General features: G+C 49.5%; 9 protein-coding genes across 9 annotated transcripts; 6 read left to right on the forward strand and 3 right to left on the reverse strand.

Moving 5' to 3' along the window:
• Positions 1–717: 717 nt before the first annotated feature.
• Positions 718–3,073, reverse strand: N7537_001036 (VHS domain protein; the record flags this gene model as incomplete). Its single annotated transcript, XM_056892094.1, has 8 exons — positions 718–918; positions 982–1,550; positions 1,599–1,986; positions 2,049–2,321; positions 2,374–2,667; positions 2,727–2,802; positions 2,856–2,943; positions 3,007–3,073. 8 exons carry the CDS (start codon positions 3,071–3,073, stop codon positions 718–720), a joined length of 1,956 nt encoding a protein of 651 aa, XP_056757089.1.
• A 293-nt stretch (positions 3,074–3,366) lies between these two features.
• Positions 3,367–4,600, forward strand: N7537_001037 (ribosome biogenesis TSR3 family protein; the record flags this gene model as incomplete). The annotated part of the gene is made up of 3 exons (XM_056892095.1): positions 3,367–3,608; positions 3,668–3,804; positions 3,870–4,600. 3 exons carry the CDS (start codon positions 3,367–3,369, stop codon positions 4,598–4,600), a joined length of 1,110 nt encoding a protein of 369 aa, XP_056757090.1.
• Positions 4,601–5,389: 789 nt separating this feature from the next.
• On the forward strand, positions 5,390–6,364 carry N7537_001038 (uncharacterized protein; the record flags this gene model as incomplete). Its single annotated transcript, XM_056892096.1, has 1 exon — positions 5,390–6,364. One exon carries the CDS (start codon positions 5,390–5,392, stop codon positions 6,362–6,364), a length of 975 nt encoding a protein of 324 aa, XP_056757091.1.
• A 1,957-nt stretch (positions 6,365–8,321) lies between these two features.
• Positions 8,322–9,222, forward strand: N7537_001039 (Histidine phosphatase superfamily clade-1; the record flags this gene model as incomplete). Its single annotated transcript, XM_056892097.1, has 4 exons — positions 8,322–8,370; positions 8,422–8,800; positions 8,890–9,099; positions 9,156–9,222. The coding sequence occupies 4 exons, from the start codon at positions 8,322–8,324 to the stop codon at positions 9,220–9,222; spliced, it is 705 nt and encodes a 234-aa protein (XP_056757092.1).
• Positions 9,223–9,967: 745 nt separating this feature from the next.
• Positions 9,968–11,209, forward strand: N7537_001040 (phosphatidate phosphatase App1 family protein; the record flags this gene model as incomplete). The annotated part of the gene is made up of 1 exon (XM_056892098.1): positions 9,968–11,209. One exon carries the CDS (start codon positions 9,968–9,970, stop codon positions 11,207–11,209), a length of 1,242 nt encoding a protein of 413 aa, XP_056757093.1.
• An 812-nt stretch (positions 11,210–12,021) lies between these two features.
• N7537_001041 (uncharacterized protein) lies at positions 12,022–14,100 on the forward strand (the record flags this gene model as incomplete). Its single annotated transcript, XM_056892099.1, has 1 exon — positions 12,022–14,100. One exon carries the CDS (start codon positions 12,022–12,024, stop codon positions 14,098–14,100), a length of 2,079 nt encoding a protein of 692 aa, XP_056757094.1.
• Positions 14,101–14,516: 416 nt separating this feature from the next.
• On the reverse strand, positions 14,517–15,785 carry N7537_001042 (GOLPH3/VPS74 family protein; the record flags this gene model as incomplete). Its single annotated transcript, XM_056892100.1, has 4 exons — positions 14,517–14,567; positions 14,626–15,119; positions 15,183–15,429; positions 15,513–15,785. 4 exons carry the CDS (start codon positions 15,783–15,785, stop codon positions 14,517–14,519), a joined length of 1,065 nt encoding a protein of 354 aa, XP_056757095.1.
• Positions 15,786–16,730: 945 nt separating this feature from the next.
• On the reverse strand, positions 16,731–17,528 carry acpA (acyl carrier protein; the record flags this gene model as incomplete). Its single annotated transcript, XM_056892101.1, has 6 exons — positions 16,731–16,738; positions 16,794–16,832; positions 16,899–16,947; positions 17,019–17,099; positions 17,204–17,221; positions 17,310–17,528. The coding sequence occupies 6 exons, from the start codon at positions 17,526–17,528 to the stop codon at positions 16,731–16,733; spliced, it is 414 nt and encodes a 137-aa protein (XP_056757096.1).
• Positions 17,529–17,744: 216 nt separating this feature from the next.
• On the forward strand, positions 17,745–18,681 carry N7537_001044 (NuoI/complex I 23 kDa subunit family protein). The gene is made up of 3 exons (XM_056892102.1): positions 17,745–18,083; positions 18,183–18,448; positions 18,519–18,681. Exons 1-3 carry the CDS (start codon positions 17,818–17,820, stop codon positions 18,647–18,649), a joined length of 663 nt encoding a protein of 220 aa, XP_056757097.1. The 5' UTR covers positions 17,745–17,817; the 3' UTR covers positions 18,650–18,681.
• The last annotated feature ends 180 nt before the right edge of the window (positions 18,682–18,861 follow it).

An 18,861-nucleotide genomic window follows, 5' to 3' on the forward strand; every position in this document is an offset into this window, starting at 1 on the left:
ATACATACTTGGAAGGGGATGTGTGCCTAAATATCACAGTGGCCGTGGACCTGCGTGGGCCATGCAAGGGGAAACTTCCGCGGATTTGATTTGATTTTTGTTTTCTTATTTTCTTATTTTCTTACTTTCTTACTTTCTTGTTCGGGATACATTCCACGAGCGTGCCTGGAAGTACGTGGGTTATAGCGCTATAGCTGGTTCCTCGTGCCTGGTGTGGACGCCGGTAACTCGGTTAGGTAGGGCGGGCGGCACAGTCACTCTAGGAGCTTAGTACTATAGGATGGAGTATGGCAAGGGAATCGGCCCCTCTCTCTTTCGCATGGAGAGAGGACGGGGATTGGGTGACTGATTTGCTCCCAACTACTTTCATATCTGCATATCATTGCGAATCAACCAGTCAATCCACACACGCACACCGTCTCCTTGCAACGAGAGGAAACCCATTGCAAATGAAATATTGTTTATAAACAGCATGAATAGGTAAAAGACGCTAAGTTCTCAATGAGTGCAAAGCCAAACAAAAAGGACATCAATCAAGGGTAGAGAAGAGCCAAATCCGCCGATGATGCCTGGGTTGGAGCATCAATACATAAGATCACGATTTAACGGGAGTGGATGCTAGATTGTCCGGGTCCGAGCCAAACTCCCATCGGACAGATCCGGGGGGATCTCGGACGCAAACGAAAACAGCAAAATAAAGTTCTGGGGTCGGCGTGCTTAGGCGATTCCAAGCGGTGGCACCATCCCCTGTTCCTCGCGTGTCTCGCCGCCAAGCTTGTAAGACACCTTGAACCGAATTTTCACCGAGTTGCCCTTTCCAACATCAATTCCGTCGATGAGCATCTCCTGTTGGACCCCATTTTGCTGCTGGGGTGCAATGTCTCGGCCCGATTGCGGCCGAAGCTGTAACGTGTAAGACTAATTAATTGTCAGCAAACTCATCTTGAAAGTGGACTACGTTAATAGTAGCAAATGGCTTACCTTCTCCACAGCAACTTGGAAATGGAGATCTCCAATACGTTGACTGGTTGTGTTTGAGAAGATGGCTACAACGTGAATCTGGCGTGGCTGGTTCGGCACCCGGCGCGCAGCAAAGTCAACACAGAGCTGAGAGTTGAGGACTTGGATCTTGTTGGTCGATGGAAGTGCGTTGCTCGCTGGCAATGCGGATGCGAAATCCCACTCATCATCTTCCACTGGAGCGGCCTGCCGCGCCGGTTGCGGGGAGGGACCCGTGTCTCCGACTAGGTCAAGCAATGATGACGAAGCGGGGGCAGCTTGGCTTTGCGCCGGTGGCTGGAAGGGACTAGATGTTGCCCGTGGGCTGGCAGAGACGAGCGATGCAAATGGGTCAGCCGGTGGTGGCGGAGTCGCTGTGGACTGAACTTGGGGCGAGACCCCCATGACGGGTGTGGGGGATTGAGAGACAGGTCGCGAACTGTTCATAGAAGCAAGGATATCATAATTGGGTTTGAAGGCTGTTGGCGCCTGCTGCTGAGATTGTGGTGGAACAGGCGGCGTGGAGCTTGCTGACGTGGACGGGAAATTCACTTTGATATTGGTCAGCAGGGTGCTTCTTTGGGAAATATGGTACTTACTAGAAGATCCGAGAGAGATACCACCTCCGGGAGAGGGACCTTGTTCACCTAATGAAAGGCCGAGCAGGTCATTCTCCAAGGAGTTACCACCCTGGGATGGCACCGCCTCGTTGCCGTTGAAACTGGGTTCAGGCTCCGGGTCGAAATCGATAAGAGAGAGCTCGTTGTTTGCATTTGTTGACACTCCGGTCGTGGTGCCCAGTGTACCCTTGGGGATCTGAGATGCAGCAGCCAGATCACCCTTTTTGACTAGCTTATACCGCTCGATTGTGCGATGTATGCTATCGTTTATCTCCAATAGCTTATGGACGGCCTCGGGATCATCCGATTCTTCCTCGCACATTTTCTGGATTTTGGGGTGAGCGCTTTGCAGAGCACTCGCAAGTTCCTAGTAAGAACATCAGAGACCAATCAACTAGCAAAAAACACGTGTGACGTATTATCACCTACCTCGAAAACGTCGCCTTCGGGAAGAGCTTCCCCGGGCTGTTGATTCTGTAGCATCTCTTCCAGAATCTTGGCTTTTTGTTGCACCTTAACAACCTCCTCCGCGGCCTTTGCTCGATAGTCGGTTTTATGCCGATTGTCGAATCCTGCCATGACCTTCATGAGCCGGTTCGCTTCCTGTAGATCGGAGGGAGTGCCTCTCCGAATCAACTCCTGAAGTTTAGCAGACTGTGCTTCCTTCTCTTCCTCTTCCATCTCATCCGCGGAGCGGAGATTCTAGCTATCGTTAGTTTGACTCCGAAAACAATACTATGTGGGGTCCACATACATCACTTGGGTTCAAGACCGCAGCATCTTCTCGGCGGACCTCCGGGAACATGTACCCCTTATAAAGCAACAGACGGTGCATGTCCCGGATAAAGCCTAGGTCATCCTTATAGCGTGATGTCTGGCAGATAGTCTGGCGCCACTCCTCGATCGACTCCAAAATACGGTGCTGGACCCTGGAGGGCCGTATAGGTGGCCGCTCGGGGAACCTGCGGACCAATTCATTCAAGAATTCCTTTGTGCCAATCTGTAGATGGAATGGATATCCACAGTTCTTGACGGCAATATCGAGTAGCTAGAAACCGCGGTTGTCAGTCTCCCCCGCGCCAGCTGTCATTTGAGCTCCCCACGTACCGCCAACGCCAACAATGCGACATTCTGGTTTCGGGAATTGATAAGATGAACGATATCGAATGCAGCTTCTCGTGGTCTAAGAAATGAATTCGTGAGTGCGCGCCATACAACGTGAGTGTTCTCACTCACGCATTGCCTTTCTTAGAGTTGATTAGATCCACAACTTCGAGGTTCAGGGCCAGGTTCGGCTCGTAGTTTTGAGGGTCGCAGGCATTTCCTATGGATAATTAAGCATCAGTATAAATCATCTGTGTTACATTCATTCCAACACTAGACTCACGAATTGCCCGCTGCAACGGCGAAGCGCCTGGCTCGGCGTAGACACCGAAGCGGTCTCTAGCCGCCATTCGTGCAGATGCAGCCTCCAGAATGACGGTGGACAAAAGACAATAGAGAAAAGGGTATTAGTCGGATAAAGAGGGACGTACTGGAAAGCACAAGGACCCAGAGGAGATGTGTACAGTCGCGGACGGGGATGCGGGCGGAGAACCCGTTTAGCCTGCACGTGTGGCGCTTGTGCTTGGGCTGGGCTCGTTTTTTTTTTCTCAATCACTACGTTTACCACTACAGAATACTTCAAGATACTCTGAGTAGGATATTCTTGAATATTGTCTTTAAATTCTTTATCTCACCATTCACCATGGTCCGCCACAAAAAAGACAACTTTGCGCGAGGAGGCAAGAAATTCAACAACAGCCCCCGCCCCCGAGTGCCCCGCGGTGATGAAGGCGAGGGCGCGATCTCCTCGAGGCCTCCTTACAAGGCTGCCTGTTGGGATATGGGACACTGCGACCCCAAGCGATGCTCAGGAAAGCGACTGATGAAGCTCGGTCTGATGCGGGAGCTTCACATTGGCCAGCGGCACTCCGGCGTGATCGTCTCGTATGTTTCGACGCACAATTTTTGGGGTTTTATTAAGTTGTATACTGACGATTGACCAGCCCAAATGCCAAGCGAATCATTTCTCCCGCAGACAAAGATATCATGGAACAGTACGGTGCTGCCGTGGTGGAATGCTCTTGGGTGCGAGTCAAGGAAGTGCCCTGGTCGCGGATCGGCGGGAAATGTGAACGACTTCGTATGTGATAAGAATTGGGCGACGGTGAACTGGATTCATGGGATGCTAACTATGTTGGTATATAGTTCCCTACCTTATCGCCGCCAACACGGTTAACTACGGCAAACCATGGCGCCTGAACTGCGTCGAAGCGCTCGCCGCTTGTTTCGCCATCTGCCGTCGCTTGGAATGGGCGGAAGATCTCCTCAGGCATTTCAGCTATGGGCCGTCTTTCTTGGAAATTAACAAAGAACTTCTGGCGCGCTACGCCGCCTGCGAAACAGAAGAGGATGTAAAGAGAACGGAAGAGGAATGGCTAGCCAAGATCGAACGCGAATACGAAGACAATCGCATTGATGGAGGTGATGATATCTGGACCAAAGGAAACACCAATCGTTTGCCCGCACGAACTTCAGACGACGGGGACGACGAAAGCGGGGATGAAGATGATGAAGATGAGGGCAGCGAGGAAGAGGAAGATGAGGACAAGGACCCATTCGCGATTTCTGATGACTCCGAAGATGAAGAGCAAATGGCCGAAATTCGCCGCAAGATTCTCAATTCTAAATCGTTCCAGAATCCAGAAGAAGAAGAAAAGCAGCAGCCAGAGAAAATTTCTCGGCCGGAGCAGCTGTATGTCGACTCAGATGCTGAGTCCGGCTCAGGAGGAAGCGAGGACGAGGCATTCGACAATATCATCAATGCGACGACGGTCACTGACCGCACGGGAATCAATGCGATTCAGCGGCGGAAAGGAAATGAGTCTGTCTCTGCCTCGTTCTCTCGGGCAGAGATTTCTGCCCCGAAGAAATGGTGAACGTAAGGCCTACTGAACATCAATAACTCACATTCAACGGACCTTGGTTGGCTACTACCATTTTCTGGAGTATCTGGGGTGTTCCTTTCTTCTTGCAACGCCCACAGGCAGCTTTGTTGTGACCACTACCCTAGCAAGTGCACTTGGGCCATTCAATTTGAGTCTAGCATTCTGATACCCAGTATTGCCACTCATGATCTCGTCATTGGGCTGGGATCATTCTTCTGAAAGTGTGCCTCGGTCAATTTTTGGGATCACCAAGTTTCCTTTTACTAGACCGTTCTACCTCTGCACCTATATCCGCTCCTTGGTTATTGAGCTGCGAATATCTATGTGTTATGACTCATTAACGATATCTGGCTTATTTTATACTCGGCGAGGGTCCAGATCTCTATATGCACCAAAAGGGGAAAAGTACCAGGTACCATCCAGGGATGGCACACATCAAATTCACTATTTCTTTTCCAAGGTTAGCTTAGCTTCTAAAACTATAGTTGTGATTCCAAAGGGCATAGTCATGCCCTCCGAATGTGGAATCGGAGCGAGACCAAGGCAAGCGCCAATATAAGTCCCTACGTTCCCTCAAGTCAACTCACAGGAATCATCCACCTTACAAATACGCGTAACTCAACGATCACTCACAAGAATACCTCCCAAACACCCATCCCTTGTGAACTCCAATCACTTGTCAACCCACTCAAACCCATACAATAAGAAAGAATTCTCACTAGAGTCACATCTGTTTATCAAACACCGAACGCCGGCGGTAGGTCAGCCCATATCAACAGAATGGACGTGATGGCCATCCTTGGGCTTAAAGTGCAAGGCACAAAGGCACCCGACCTCGAGCAGCAGAATCAAAACACCAACCGCTTGCTCCTCCGAGAGCCCGAATGGAGAGTATCTTTGGTTAACCCGCAGTGCATGATTAACAATCTTGGACCAACATATAACTCCATGCCGCCACAGCGTGACGACAAGCATGATGACACGCTTACGCCTAAGGACTCTCAAGAACAAAATGCACAACTGAGACATGAGGTGACGAAACAGGCGCAGATCATCCTCGATCTCACGAAGAAGCACAAAGAAGCCGTGGGCCGGTTTGAACAACACACGGCAAATATCACATACGAACTCGAGGAACAGGAAAAGAAAATTTCCGACCTCGAGTTCCAAAAAGGAAAGTTTGTTCTTGACCCCGAGGAACTACCAAAGAAGATTGCTGAACTCGAGCGCCAAAATGGAATGCTGGTTCATAGTCTCGAGGAACAGACTAGGATAGTCTCTACGCTGGAAAAGCGGGACGCGAAGATGAAGGAAGTCTTCGATAACATTTCCAGCACAATGTTTTTGGAGCTCGAGTACCAGGAAGAACTGATCAACGAAATGACACCAGGCGAAGGGGAGTTTTTCCAGCTAAGCCACAATACCCTAGTGGATCTGGTTGAACTCATTGAGCAATGGACAGCAGACGACAAGCATTCAGAGATGATGTTCAATCTTGAAGATGAGCCGCAGTTTGAACAGCTATACGCGGAACTGTTGTCTCGATTCAACGAACAATCATGCCAGCTCAAAATGCAGGCAATGAAGCTCGGTAGGCAGAAAGGCATGATTGACGAACAAAGGAGCATTATCTTCGAACTCGAGGCGCAGAAACGAAAGCTTGCTGGCGATCTTGAAGAACAAGATGGAAAGGTGGCTTCGTTGCTTGAGTTTTTGGAAGGGAATGGTGTAGAATTCACATTCCTCTGGAACTAGGATCGGAGAGAAGAGCTAATTGTTCTCACAAAAGATGTGCTTAATGATAATAAAGGTGGCAGTATTAAATACCCAAACCCAATCGTTTCTAAGGAAGAATATCAGACTTGTCAGATGCGAATCTCGTACCACAAAGGGAACCCTAGGTAGAGTCATCCACCATGTCGATTCCAATCTTATCGCCTCGACTAGATACTGGTATAGTATAAAACTGAGCAACATGGATTCAATTAAACGTAGGCAACTATGGAGTCCTCCCTTCGAGGATCGTACATTAAAGTGAGTGCTACTTGTCTCCGGTTGTGATCTCTTTCATCCCTCGGCTCACCTCACCCTCATGTCAAAGGTTCTAGACTATCCTTGTGTGAGCTCACTTCACTCTCATTTCACTCTGTATGTTACTATGTTGCCAAGCAGAGCCTTTTTGTTCTTCGTCAATGATCCTCTGAAATTTCACCAACGAAATTTTCATTCTCTCTTTTTCCATTAAATTAAAAGTACATTCGACAAATAATCACATTAAATATTATTCACATCACTCTCACTTCGGAAGTCAAATGGTTAAGCAGGGTTGCAGGAAGGGATATTTAGATGCGAGCCAGCCTAACCATTTTACATCATATTAGGTCCCTAAATTAAACCTCTAATCTCAACTCCTTCTCACAACCGTTGCTGCCTGCAAAAACTGACGCTATGGTGCCGATGGCATCGCGGGCAATCGACTGCATGATGTTTGGGCCAAGAATGCGTCAACGAGTGTGAAGAAGTGTGACAGATGAACGGGTTTGCATCCATATAGACCGGACGGGTGGGAGCTCGACTGGGTCGGTACTTTCGGCGGGGAGCGTATCTGAGGGCGTTTCGATTTTGGGATGGTGCTGGGGTAGGCAGCAAAGGTGGAGTTGTCGAAGGCATGGTTGGAATGTTGGAGGAACCTCGTTGGCTGGTATATATTAGGATTAGCCTCGCTCTGTAAATAGATTTATATGCCACATACCTGCTCAAGCCTCGTTCTATGCTGAATTTAAGTGGATAACACAATCTGATTTATCGGTTTAAAGTATTAATCTTGGACGCTGCTTAGGCTTTGTGTTTGGCTTGCAGGGCAAACATAACAGAAAGACTTCATGGGACGTCCAGGAAACGCAGGACTGGGGAGTATGCAAGGGCTAAAATAAATTCAATTTCTTTTTAAAGAAAAAAGGTTGAGTCGGACATGCAAGGTATCAACAAGATAATGATCTCTATGTCTGGGATATCATCTAGACAAAAAACAGTTGAGAATTGAGGTGGAAAATACAGACCTCGAGTTAATCTTAGCTTGGCCAATTGCTATTGTGATATCATTCCGCATACAGCATTTGGTTTCTGAATGGGAGGGACGAGGAACATTTTGACAGGGATTAGACAAAAGAAAAGGGGTATATCTGCATGGTTCAACACAAGGGCATTGTCGATGAGACACTAGACCGAGCATTCTACGTATCGAATTAGTATGAGTATTTCAGAGCTTAGGGTTTAGTGGCATAGATGCTGGAAAAAAAATAAAGAACTATCTAGGCTATAAGGGCCGAAGCTTTAAATATATATCCTGGTCTAATGCATACAAATATCGAATTGTTCTGTGTTATTCAAGACATCATTCACTTATAAAGTACTATATAAGCACTATAAAAGCACTAACCCCGCGATGGCGGGGCAAAATCGCTTCCCAGGTCCTAGATATCAAGTACACCATTTAGCAAACCTCCCTTACACGACCCCCTTTATTTAGAAATACACATGCAGGTAGAACAAAATGTCAATATTCTACTCTTCTACTTCTAAGTTGAGTTAGCACACGTGGCGGGTGAGGTTCAAAACTCACCGGGGACGGAAATCCTTTCCACTTTTCCCACAATCCCGCAACCCACTTTCAACAACCACCCTTGGACTACCATTGAACAATAGTGCAAATATGCCCGATAAAGACTCCAGCACGCCCCGTGTCTTCCTCTACCGACACGGTATGTTCTAGAGCGGCAATATCTTCTTTCCGTAGTCTAACCAGATTATAGGGCAGACGGAATGGTCCAAGAACGGACGGTACACCGGAATCACTGAGCTTGAGCTCACCCAAGATGGTGTCAACCAGGTCAATGCATCTGGCAAGATGATTGTCGGATCCGGTAGATTGATTGACCCGGCTAAGCTTGCCCATGTCTATATCAGTCCTCGCAGGCGGGCGATCCAGACCTTTGAGATTGCTTTCTCTGATACCGATAAGCAGACGCTTAAGGATACGCAGAGGGTCTCTGAGACCGACAGACTGGCCGAGTGGGACTACGGTTTGTATGAGGGTCTGTTGACTAAACAAATCCGGGCCTTGAGAAAGGAGCACGGTCTGGATACCGAGAGCGAGTGGGATATCTGGAGAGACGGCTGCGAGAATGGAGAGTAAGTCTTTTTTTTTTCTTAAAAAAAAATCTCTTTTGAATTTAGGTCCAATCGCCTACGATCAAGTATATCTGACCGGGTCAATCCAGGTCTGCGCAAGAGGTGACGGACCGTCTTGATAATCTCATTCAGGAGATTCGCGCGATGCACAAGGACAACATGCATGGAGAGAATCCTTCTGATATTCTGCTGGTGGCACATGGACATTTGCTTCGCGCCTTTACCAAGCGCTGGTTGGGATATCCTATGGAGTTCCCTCTTTCTCTGATGCTCGACCCTGGCGCTGTTGGCGTCCTCAGGTAATTCTCCTTTATCCCACTTCACTAGCCTAGCACTGACATTTTCCTATTTTCAGTTATCAGCATCACAGTATTGATGAGCCTGCTATGCTGGTTGGATACGGATACCCGTTGCAGGAATGATCTGGTGAACCTGGATAGTGCACATTTCATACAAAGTTAACCGGGTGGTTACTAAATATAGACTTGATACATCATAACAGTATTAAGTAAAAATCTATACGCTCTCCTCCAGGGCAAGTAGAATATTTATAGTATCAACCTCCGTCTAATAGTAAACGAGGTAAATACTGTATGAAATCATAAAGAATCCGCAGAGAAAAATCATTTTTCACAGGAACAGATACGTCATAACTTCAGAGCCTCCAAAATCTTCTGAAACGCATGGTGGCTATGTTCCAGATCACCCGGTTAAAGGAACCAGTTCATCAAGTCATGAAGTTCATCAGGTTCATCAGGAGCTCAGCCCTACTGCCAAGCCAAACTCCCCCGCAATGCTACTCTGTTCGCCTGACCTGACCAACTGACAACTCATCTGGTTCTGCCCCTGTCACCCACCTAAATGTTGTGTTTTCACTTCAAATATGACATCGATACGAGAGTGCCTTCAAAGGCAGACAAGATCAGGTGGGAATGGAGGCTCTTGGCTGAAGAGCACCGGATGGCACTAACACTAGATCGTCAACTAACGGGGGCTAGGGGACTAGCTATATGATCGTCTCTCCCCTGATGAGTTTCATTTATTTCTTTGCATCTTTGCGCCCTGACATGTGCTTTTCGAGGATTTTCCTCGGGATCAATTTTACTACGATTTTATCATAGAAAACGCTTCAACCTTGAGACTGGAAGCAAAGTCGGCGCCAACACCATGCCGCACCACAAACCAGACGAGTTGTCGGTCGCTGATGCCAGGAAAAAGGTTCACGAGGTCTCAACTTCCACATCTCCAACACCAGCACAAGAAAAACGCGGCTCCACCTTGATAAATTTCTTCTCATCCTTTCTTGGTCCTAAAAACCCACTCGCGCACCCAGCAGACCCACGCGAGCACACCGTGTGGCTGCTAGACAATACAGCGTATCAACCGGTAAATGAGGAGACAGACGAAAACCAGCTGTGCTGGCATGCCGAAGTAGTAGCTTGCATTTTCGAAACAGAAGGTCGGAAAGACGTTGGCAACCTTGTCGCCGCGATCGCCGACCACATCGGGCTGGACGGCGAGGTGGGCAGCCACGACGAAGCACGCCGACGCATTGCAGAGCGCGTTCAGCCTTTCCTCAACCAGGTCTCACCAGCGCGCACGGTCACGTTGCAGGTGCCCCTATCTCGGCCGGCGCAGTCGCACGGACTCGGCCCGTCCGACCGCAACGGCATCGTCAGCCAGACGGTCGATATGGGCGAAGTCGAGGTCTACGATGGAGCTGTTGTGCGACCGCGACTTCAGAATTTCGGCGATGAGGCTGTGTCGATGAGCACTACTTTTGCTGCGCCTGAGGGCTGGCTGGTTGTCTCGGATATTGATGACACTATTAAGCATACTATGACGCTTGAGCCGACGGGGGTTATTCGCACGACATTTGCGGATATCCCTGAGCCTATTTCTGGTATGCCGGAGCTTTATAAATATGTTCATTCCGAGCTATTCCCGGCGTGGTTTTATCTCTCCGCGTCGCCGTATAATCTGTACCCTTTTCTGCATGACTTCTTGGATGAACACTATTGCCCGGGTACGTTGGTGTTACGTGATTACTCGTGGATGGATATCACGGGGCTTATCAAGTCCTTCACTGAGAAGACGCAGGAGTACAAGGTTGATCGGATGGAGAAGATTCGGGGGTGGTTCCCGCGTCGGCGGGTGCTTTGTATAGGGGATTCGACGCAGAAGGATCCGGAGGCTTATGCGGAGATATATAGGCGATATCCCGAGTGGATTCATGCTATCATTATTCGCAAGGTTAAGGATGTGGCGCATATGGAAGAGAAGAATGAACCGGCGAGGTTTGAGAAGGCGTTTCAGTATGTTCCGTCTCATATTTGGACGGTCTTTGAGGACCCGGAGGAGTTGTATAATTTTGTTGATGGGCTGGGTATGGAGGACCAGGCTTTGTAGATGTAATAATCTGTACATATCTAGTTGGATTGGCTATTTTGAACTCTATGCTTTCAAACATCTTCCACCTTTCCCATCGTGATATTCAGTGACACGCAAAAACAACTTTGCCATGCCAGCAGAAAGATAAGAGACAAGGCCAAAGATGTCCAAAGATAGGGCTCTGAGAAATACAAAGTCATCACCTGTATTGACCGGCGATCAAAACGGCTCGGGTCCAGACGGAAGGCAAACACCAAGACAAGCGGATTGAGGAATAAGAAATACACCGTAACAATCAACCCGCTAGACTATAGTGTCCACCGTACCTTGGAGGTGTAGGGCAAGCAACGATCCATATCACCCCAGTGGAATGCGATGCCCAGGTCAGCTGTAGGGGCTACATTTTCAAATAAACTGCATTTACCTTTCAATATATCTGAACTCTCAATTACAGATTTGAGCATGATATGTGATATAAAACTAGTTCTTTGGCTTTTGATTTCACCTTCTATATCCGCCCACTAGTGCCATTGTTTTGATATTGAACCGCATTACCCATCTTTCGCGAACCCATAAACTCTATATGCTATATTTCCATGTCAAATCAAGTCAAATGGAAATATGAGATTGAATTTCTGCTCATTGCAATGGAATTGATCGGGATTGTCAAGTGGCGATGTTGATCTAAGCCCCACATCTGTACGTCAAGCTTAGGAAATGGCCTCCGATGTATAGACCTGTGATGGCAAAAAAGAAGACCCTACTTCCAAGGGCTTAACTTCCTTACAAGCAACTCGTTGGAAAGATTCAAAGTTCTCTAGACTAATAAGATGCATCAAGATCCCAATGACACTATGCAGTCAGACATACCCCCGACGCAACCCATCGTGGAACGAGACCCCAAGCATCCATCAGAGCCCTCAACGCGCACTCCAGAAGCCATGGAGCAGCCATCCGAGACCCCCAAACGCACCTCAGAAGCGACAGGACGGACTTCAGAAGCCATAAGGCCCAGTTCACATGCCGCAAAGCCCACCTCATCCACGTTGAACGACTCACCATTCATACCACTATCGATGCGAGCCCTCTACTACACCCCAGACGGATTAGACAGCGAAATGTCCGACGGAATCCCGGAAGGAGAAATCAGCGAAGCCCTCTCGCCCGACACAAGCACAAGCATCATCCGCCAGAAAGGAACAAATCTCGTCTTCGACGCTGGCTTCCCAACCCCGCAGCCCTCTGCTCAGCAATACCTGCTGAAGATCACCACAGCCGCATTCTGCCATGACGAGATCCGTCTCGCCACACTCCTCAACCCCCCAAACACCACGCCGCAGATCCCACTCCACAGTCTCTGCGGGACAGTCATCAGCACGCCGCGCGAAGACGACGAGCGGGAAGAAGGCCCGAGATTCAAAATTGGAGATATAGTTTTCGGCGTGGTGAGCTATACTCGTGACGGCGGAGCGGCAGACTATGCAGTTGCGACCGAGGGTGAGCTAGCACTGAAACCAGACAATATCACTGTAGCTGGGGCAGCGGCACTTGCGTTGCCGGCGTTGACGGCCTGGCAGGCGCTTTTCAGGTATGCCGGGCTTGATCCCAATGTGCCTGGCGGGCTGGGTGAGGTGGATGATGAGTTTGGGAGTGGTGGGAATGGGGTGGGACGGTGGCTCTGGCAGCGTCAACGCCGTGAGTCCGTACTAGGTAGCAAGGATTATGGCTACGGACACCGCAAAAGCACAGTTGCCGGTAACGGCGGCATGCTAAATGATACTACCAGTGGTACTGGCAGCGGAGCTGAGAACGGGCGTTGGATTTGGCAGTGGAATGGCCGCGGCTCTGCACTCAATGGCAATGCCCCTGGCACCATCAATGGCAATGGTGATGACATTGACAACATCCCTCCTGCTGCTAGAGCAGTCAATTCCACTCCTAATCCTAAAAATGTGCGTCGCGAGAGCCTAATCAGTCTCGTTAGCGGCAATCCCAGTGGCAAGAAAACCATTCCTCGCGCTGCCAGCACAGTCGATCCCAATCCCAAAAGTACTGTCCGCCGCAACAGTTTGATAACCCTGATCAAAGGCAATACCGACGCTCCAGCTACTCGCGCTGCCAGCACAGTCGATCCTACTACCGGTGCCGATACAAATGGAAATTCGCGCCGCGCCAGCCTGGTCGACCTAGTCACCGGCAATGGTAGCTCTGGACGGCGTGGCAGCCTGCTAGGAAGTATAATTGGTGGCACGAATTCCAATGGCAACGGGAAGCAAAAACTGCCCAAGATCCGAGTGCTCGTCACTAACGCCCGTGACAATGACATCGGCCGGATCGCGGTGCAGATCCTGCGAGCTGATTCGCTCTTCCCCATGGCTGTCCGGCCGTGGATCTGTGTAACCTGCACGCAAGTCGAAGCCGACATCATCGAGAAGGACTGGGAAGTGGACGAGATAGTCATCATCCCGCACCTCCCATCGCCGGAGGAGTGTAATGTCGAGAAGGTGTTCCGCGCGCGTCGCTGGCAGCCCGTTGATATCGTGCTCGACTGTGCCGGCGGCGAAGTATTCCGGGCAGCTCATGCTGCTGGTGTTGTTAAGGACTACGGGGCTGTGTTAACTGTTGTAGACGGCCAGGTTGCGCAGCAGTCTCCGCTTGTTCCCGAGAAGGATTTGCTGGGCGAGAGGAAGCGGGGGATTAAGAGTCGGTTTGTGCCTGTTAATCCTGATGGGCCAGCTATGGAGCGGATTGCAGAGTTGGTGGAGGAGAGTCTGGTACGTGGGAGGGAGAATACTATTGTTGATATTGCGCGTGCGGCGGATCTTTTGGCTTCTGGAGCTGCTGGGACGGCGGGAAGTCGACGTGGTGGGATGGTAGTTGTTAGGATTAATAACGTTGCCTATACTTAGATTGTCATGATGATGCATTGATTTAATACAGAGATATCACAAGGACATCGCAGGAAGAAGCAATGCCGAGGGAAGCAACGTAGGGTTGTGTATCAATTTTAAAATATCGGGCCACTTACTTGATTAGGCCCAGAGACCCCTTGCACAATACCACCAAAAGTCGAGTTCAAGAAAAGAGAAATAAAACAAAGGGTGAAGTAAATCAGAGTTAATGAGATATCCCACACAAGCATAAGTTTTAACCCGAGGATTCAATATGAAAAGAAAAAGCGACGCTCTGCCCCATCCCACAAGATCGAACTACATGAACAGAAGAAGAAACCGAAGCATTGTGGCCGAGGTGCAAGGCAAGCGAAAGAGAAGGCGAGAAAGAAGTCGTGAAGAACAAAATACAAGTGTATTACGCGGTACCTCCGTTAAAGTAAAGAATCAAGTCTGGTAAAAACGCTCAAGCATGCGGCAACAATCTGTTTATTGGTTAGCACGAAGTACGAGTCAAGTGTCTAGGTATGAGCTGCGGCTTACCTCCATCTGAAGCTCTTTATCCTTGTTCCGATTGATCTCCTCATTGACTACTTGAGCCAAGTTGGCACCAATCGCCTGTGAACCTCCGGTCTTCCGGCCAAACGGCCACTGCGAATACTCTGCCAGCAATTCATCCACCTGCGCGAATGCTCTCTCGCGAGCCTCGTGGCTCATGGTGACCAAAGCGTTCTCGAGGACATTGGCGGCGTATGCGGCGCAAACCATGGTAATAGAGCGAAGGTATCGGTATTCGGCGTCTTCGGGGAGCCATGGGCTAGGAGGGATGATCACGGTGCGGTTGCTGCAGATGTTGCGCACCCGTCGGTGGAGCTCGTCTTTCGCGCCGCCGTCGGCCACGGGATGCGTCGCCATATCGAAGAGAAGGAAGTTGCGCTTTTCGGTCCGGAGAATACCCTTATCCACAAGACCCTTGGCCAGTCGTTCCCGGACTTGCTTCAATTGATATCCGATCTTCATCAAATTCCAGGTTTCGCCTACAAACAGTCCCGGTCAGTAAATACGTCGCAAGCCAAATTTTTGTTGCGGGCTGATCTCACCACTCAGCAAATCAATCCATGAGTTGACGCTCATCTTCTCGCTTGATTTCATCATCTTCAGCGTCTCGTCCAGCAAGACCTCCCCAGTCAATGTATCGTCGATGACTTCGATGATGCGGTCGGCCAGGGGGAAACGTCGCCGCGACGAATCTTTCTGCATGCTTATACGGCCGCGGAGCGCGAGCTCAATGACGATACACCCTCGCAGGGCATATGAGATGTTTTCGTTCCAGAATGACAGATAGCCCTGTTGTGGCGCGGGCGCGAGGTCAGCGATCGGAACCACGAATCGAACAAATCGGCCATGAGATAATATCCATGAAGACTCACCTGCTTATCTTTCAGGCCCAGCAGCAAGATATCCTCCATCAGAGTCAATTTGGGTTGCTTGCCCCGTTCCTCGTTTTCGCTGATGTCGCGGGGGTCGAATGCGATCTTGTGACCATTCTCTGCACTGGTAAACGACGTCTCCGGCCCACGGTTATCCATTGCAGAGCCATTTCGGGAGATTGGCGATGACACTCGGCTGTCATCTTGTTCGTCTGCCCCAGCGACTCGACCGGCGCCTCTGCGGCGAGTCAAGCCCCCGGCTGCTGAGGCCATGGGATCGGGTCGGGTTGGCGTGAGGGATCAAAAAGGGATGGATAGTGATATGGCCGGATATGACCAAAGTATTCCGATCTATATGCCGGTGTTGTTTGAATTGTCTGGGTTGGTGAGATGTTGAGACTGTTTAGACCGAAACTCTGCGGGTGAAGTGGGACCTTCGGTGTCAGGGGAAACCAGTGACCGAGTGGGCTAGCCAAAACGATATAGTGTCAGATATATTGAACTAAACCCGCGTAATGCGAGAGGAATGGGCGACTGCAATGAACGGAGTTGTGAAAGGGTGAAGTTCGGAGTAAGTTAGTTCGGTGATGTGGCTCGTTTGAGTATCTGCGGGTGCTTGAACGCCCGTCCAAGGACATTGTGGTGGTAATCTCCCCATTATGATTCTATTTCATGGCTCTATTATTTTTTTTTAAAAAAAAAAATTGGCCTTCTATAGACGACTTGGCATATATCTATGGTCTCTTAGTCAATTTCGATATGGTAACTTAAGTCTTTTGTCTATCTATGTTCATTAAAAGCCTAAACATATAGCCACAAAGCCAACTCTAAAAGCTACATTCATACATCTATGTACAATCATATAATAACTATACAGAGGTAACTATGTACCTATATATAACTACACTTACCTATGTATGGAGCTATCGAAAAGATGGCCCAATGGACCATAAAGCTGAAAACATACTTCATACACCAAAAATGTACAGACGCATTTGGTGATCATCACCACGTGGTAGCAATACTGCTTTAAAATTGCATAAATTGCACTCAAATGATATACACGATGTAGGAAAGAAAAGCCACTGGCATGTATTCAGCATACAAAATAGCATGTCAGTTGAGTGTCGCTGTGTCCAGCGAACTCCACTGATGCCAACATCCCGATTCTTTTTCTATCCGATTCTCCAACCGATCCCAAGTTTTCAAATTAAATATTTAGTGGGCTATGAAGAAGTTAGCAATTTCTAAGGGAGAAGAGGTGCTATGGGATTCACATACCATCGGGCTGGGCCAGGATGTACTCGACAGCCTTCTCAACTATGCGCAATATTCATGTCAGCTCTAGTTCACGAACCATAACGAGGTCATCGAGTCCTAACGTACCGCTGTGGATCTGGTCGGCCTCCTTGTCGGGGATCTCAATGCTGAACTCCTGTCGAAACAGTTAGATATCCATCATATAATATACAATTGATGCTTTTCCGAGGGAAACCGGGCGCGTACCTCCTCAATAGCCATCACAACCTCGACGGTGTCCAGGCTGTCTAGGCCAAGGTCGTTCGAGAAGTGGGAAGCGCCGTTAATCTGCAAGTTAAACGGGTTTAGTTGATGAATGTTTTCGGTCGCCTTTCTCATAGCTCATGGCGATATGAAGGTCACGACGGTGCATCCGATAGATAATCACTGACCTTGCTGGCATCGGAGACCTAAACATGAAACAAGTCCAGTAAGTATGTTGCTTTTCGTCTATAGCCGATAGATGGCGGGATTCCCCGGGAAAACAACATGACGCACCTTGTCGAAGTTCTTGAGCAGGTTGACTATCCGACCCTCGGCCTCAGTCTTGCTCAGACCAGCAGGGGCGGAATAGAGGCGGACACTCTGAGCGAAGCAGGGAGTGAATTGAGGGACCTGGGCAGCAATGGGGGAGCTGCGGATGTGGAAGGGAGCCGGGGTCTTGATGACACGGGGGGCCGAAGCCTTCAAGGAACGAACAATGGCGGAGCGGAACATGATGAAATAGATTGATCGGACAAGCGCAAAGGCTGAAAAGATCTAAAGTATTAAAAAGAAATGGTGGAGAGTAGAAGGGTAGAGATTGGGGGAAGACGGCTGCCGCAGAAGAGGAAAGATGTGAGGTCGCGCTCCAGCAAAATCCTGCGGGCCAATCAACGCCCGACAGAAAGGAATGACCTAAGCCCGAAACCTGCAAACCACCACAACCTCAGACTTGCTCCCCTTCCACCTCCAATTGAACCTCGATTCCCCCCATATATCCAACCTCACTCTCCTCTCCAAAACCATGGCCGCCACCCGCTCGGTCGCGAGGCTAATCGCCTACCGTCGGCCGACCCCCTTCGGATTGCTGGGCTCAACCGCAAACTTCTCTTCCTCGACGTACCGCGCAGCAACCCCAGCGGGACCCCCTCAGGCCGGGTTCCGCCTGCCCCCGCCCAAGCGCTGGGATCAGGACTCCGAGTCGGCCTTGGACAAGGCCAGCAAATACTTCCTCATGGCAGAGATCTTCCGCGGCATGTACGTGGTGCTCGAGCAGTTTTTCAGACCACCGTAAGTCCTTGACCCACCCCAACCTTGCCGGCGATGCGGATCGCAATCCAGAATCAATGACATCGAAATATATCAACTAATTGCGTGGCCATGCTCCAGTTATACTATCTTCTACCCCTTCGAGAAGGGTCCTATCTCCCCCCGTTTCCGTGGTGAACACGCCCTCCGTCGTTATCCCACTGGTGAAGAGCGATGCATTGCTTGCAAGCTCTGTGAGGCCATCTGCCCGGCCCAGGCTATTACCATTGAGGCTGAAGAGCGTGAAGACGGAAGCCGCCGGACGACCCGTTACGATATTGATATGACCAAGTGCATTTACTGTGGCTACTGCCAGGAGAGCTGCCCTGTGGATGCCATCGTTGAGAGTGAGTCGAACACCCCCCGGTTACATCTCAATTGACATTCAGACCGGATTACTAATATTTTGTCTTTCAGCTTCCAACGCCGAGTATGCCACTGAGACCCGCGAGGAGCTTCTGTACAACAAGGAGAAGCTCCTCTCCAACGGTGACAAGTGGGAGCCTGAGATTGCGGCTGCTGCTCGTGCAGATGCTCCCTACCGATAGTCTATTTCCCTCCAATCTGATTGGCATCTTCAAGGCAAATCCACATCCATTCCAGATGTTAGGTGTGTGGACACGAAGATGCTGGTCGCAATACCCATCCATTCAAGAGGCACTACTAGTGCCTTGAAAAACAAGAAAGATTTTAAGCCCCATCACATCACTGTACATAACTTGCCCTCGACTGTGTTATCATCTTGTACTAGTCAATTCCC

Source organism: Penicillium hordei (assembly GCF_028827395.1).
Source record: "Penicillium hordei strain IBT 12815 chromosome Unknown utg000001l_segment0_segment0, whole genome shotgun sequence".
NCBI lineage: Eukaryota > Fungi > Ascomycota > Eurotiomycetes > Eurotiales > Aspergillaceae > Penicillium > Penicillium hordei.

What these genes read in the sequence shown, in the direction of transcription:
- N7537_001044 (XM_056892102.1), top strand. Translation starts at nt 17,818, where the DNA reads ATGGCCGCCACCCGCTCGGTCGCGAGGCTAATCGCCTACCGTCGGCCG. An exon ending in GAGCAGTTTTTCAGACCACC is followed by an intron (nt 18,084 to 18,182) that starts GTAAGTCCTTGA and finishes GCCATGCTCCAG; the next exon opens with TTATACTATCTTCTACCCCT. An exon ending in TGTGGATGCCATCGTTGAGA is followed by an intron (nt 18,449 to 18,518) that starts GTGAGTCGAACA and finishes TTTGTCTTTCAG; the next exon opens with CTTCCAACGCCGAGTATGCC.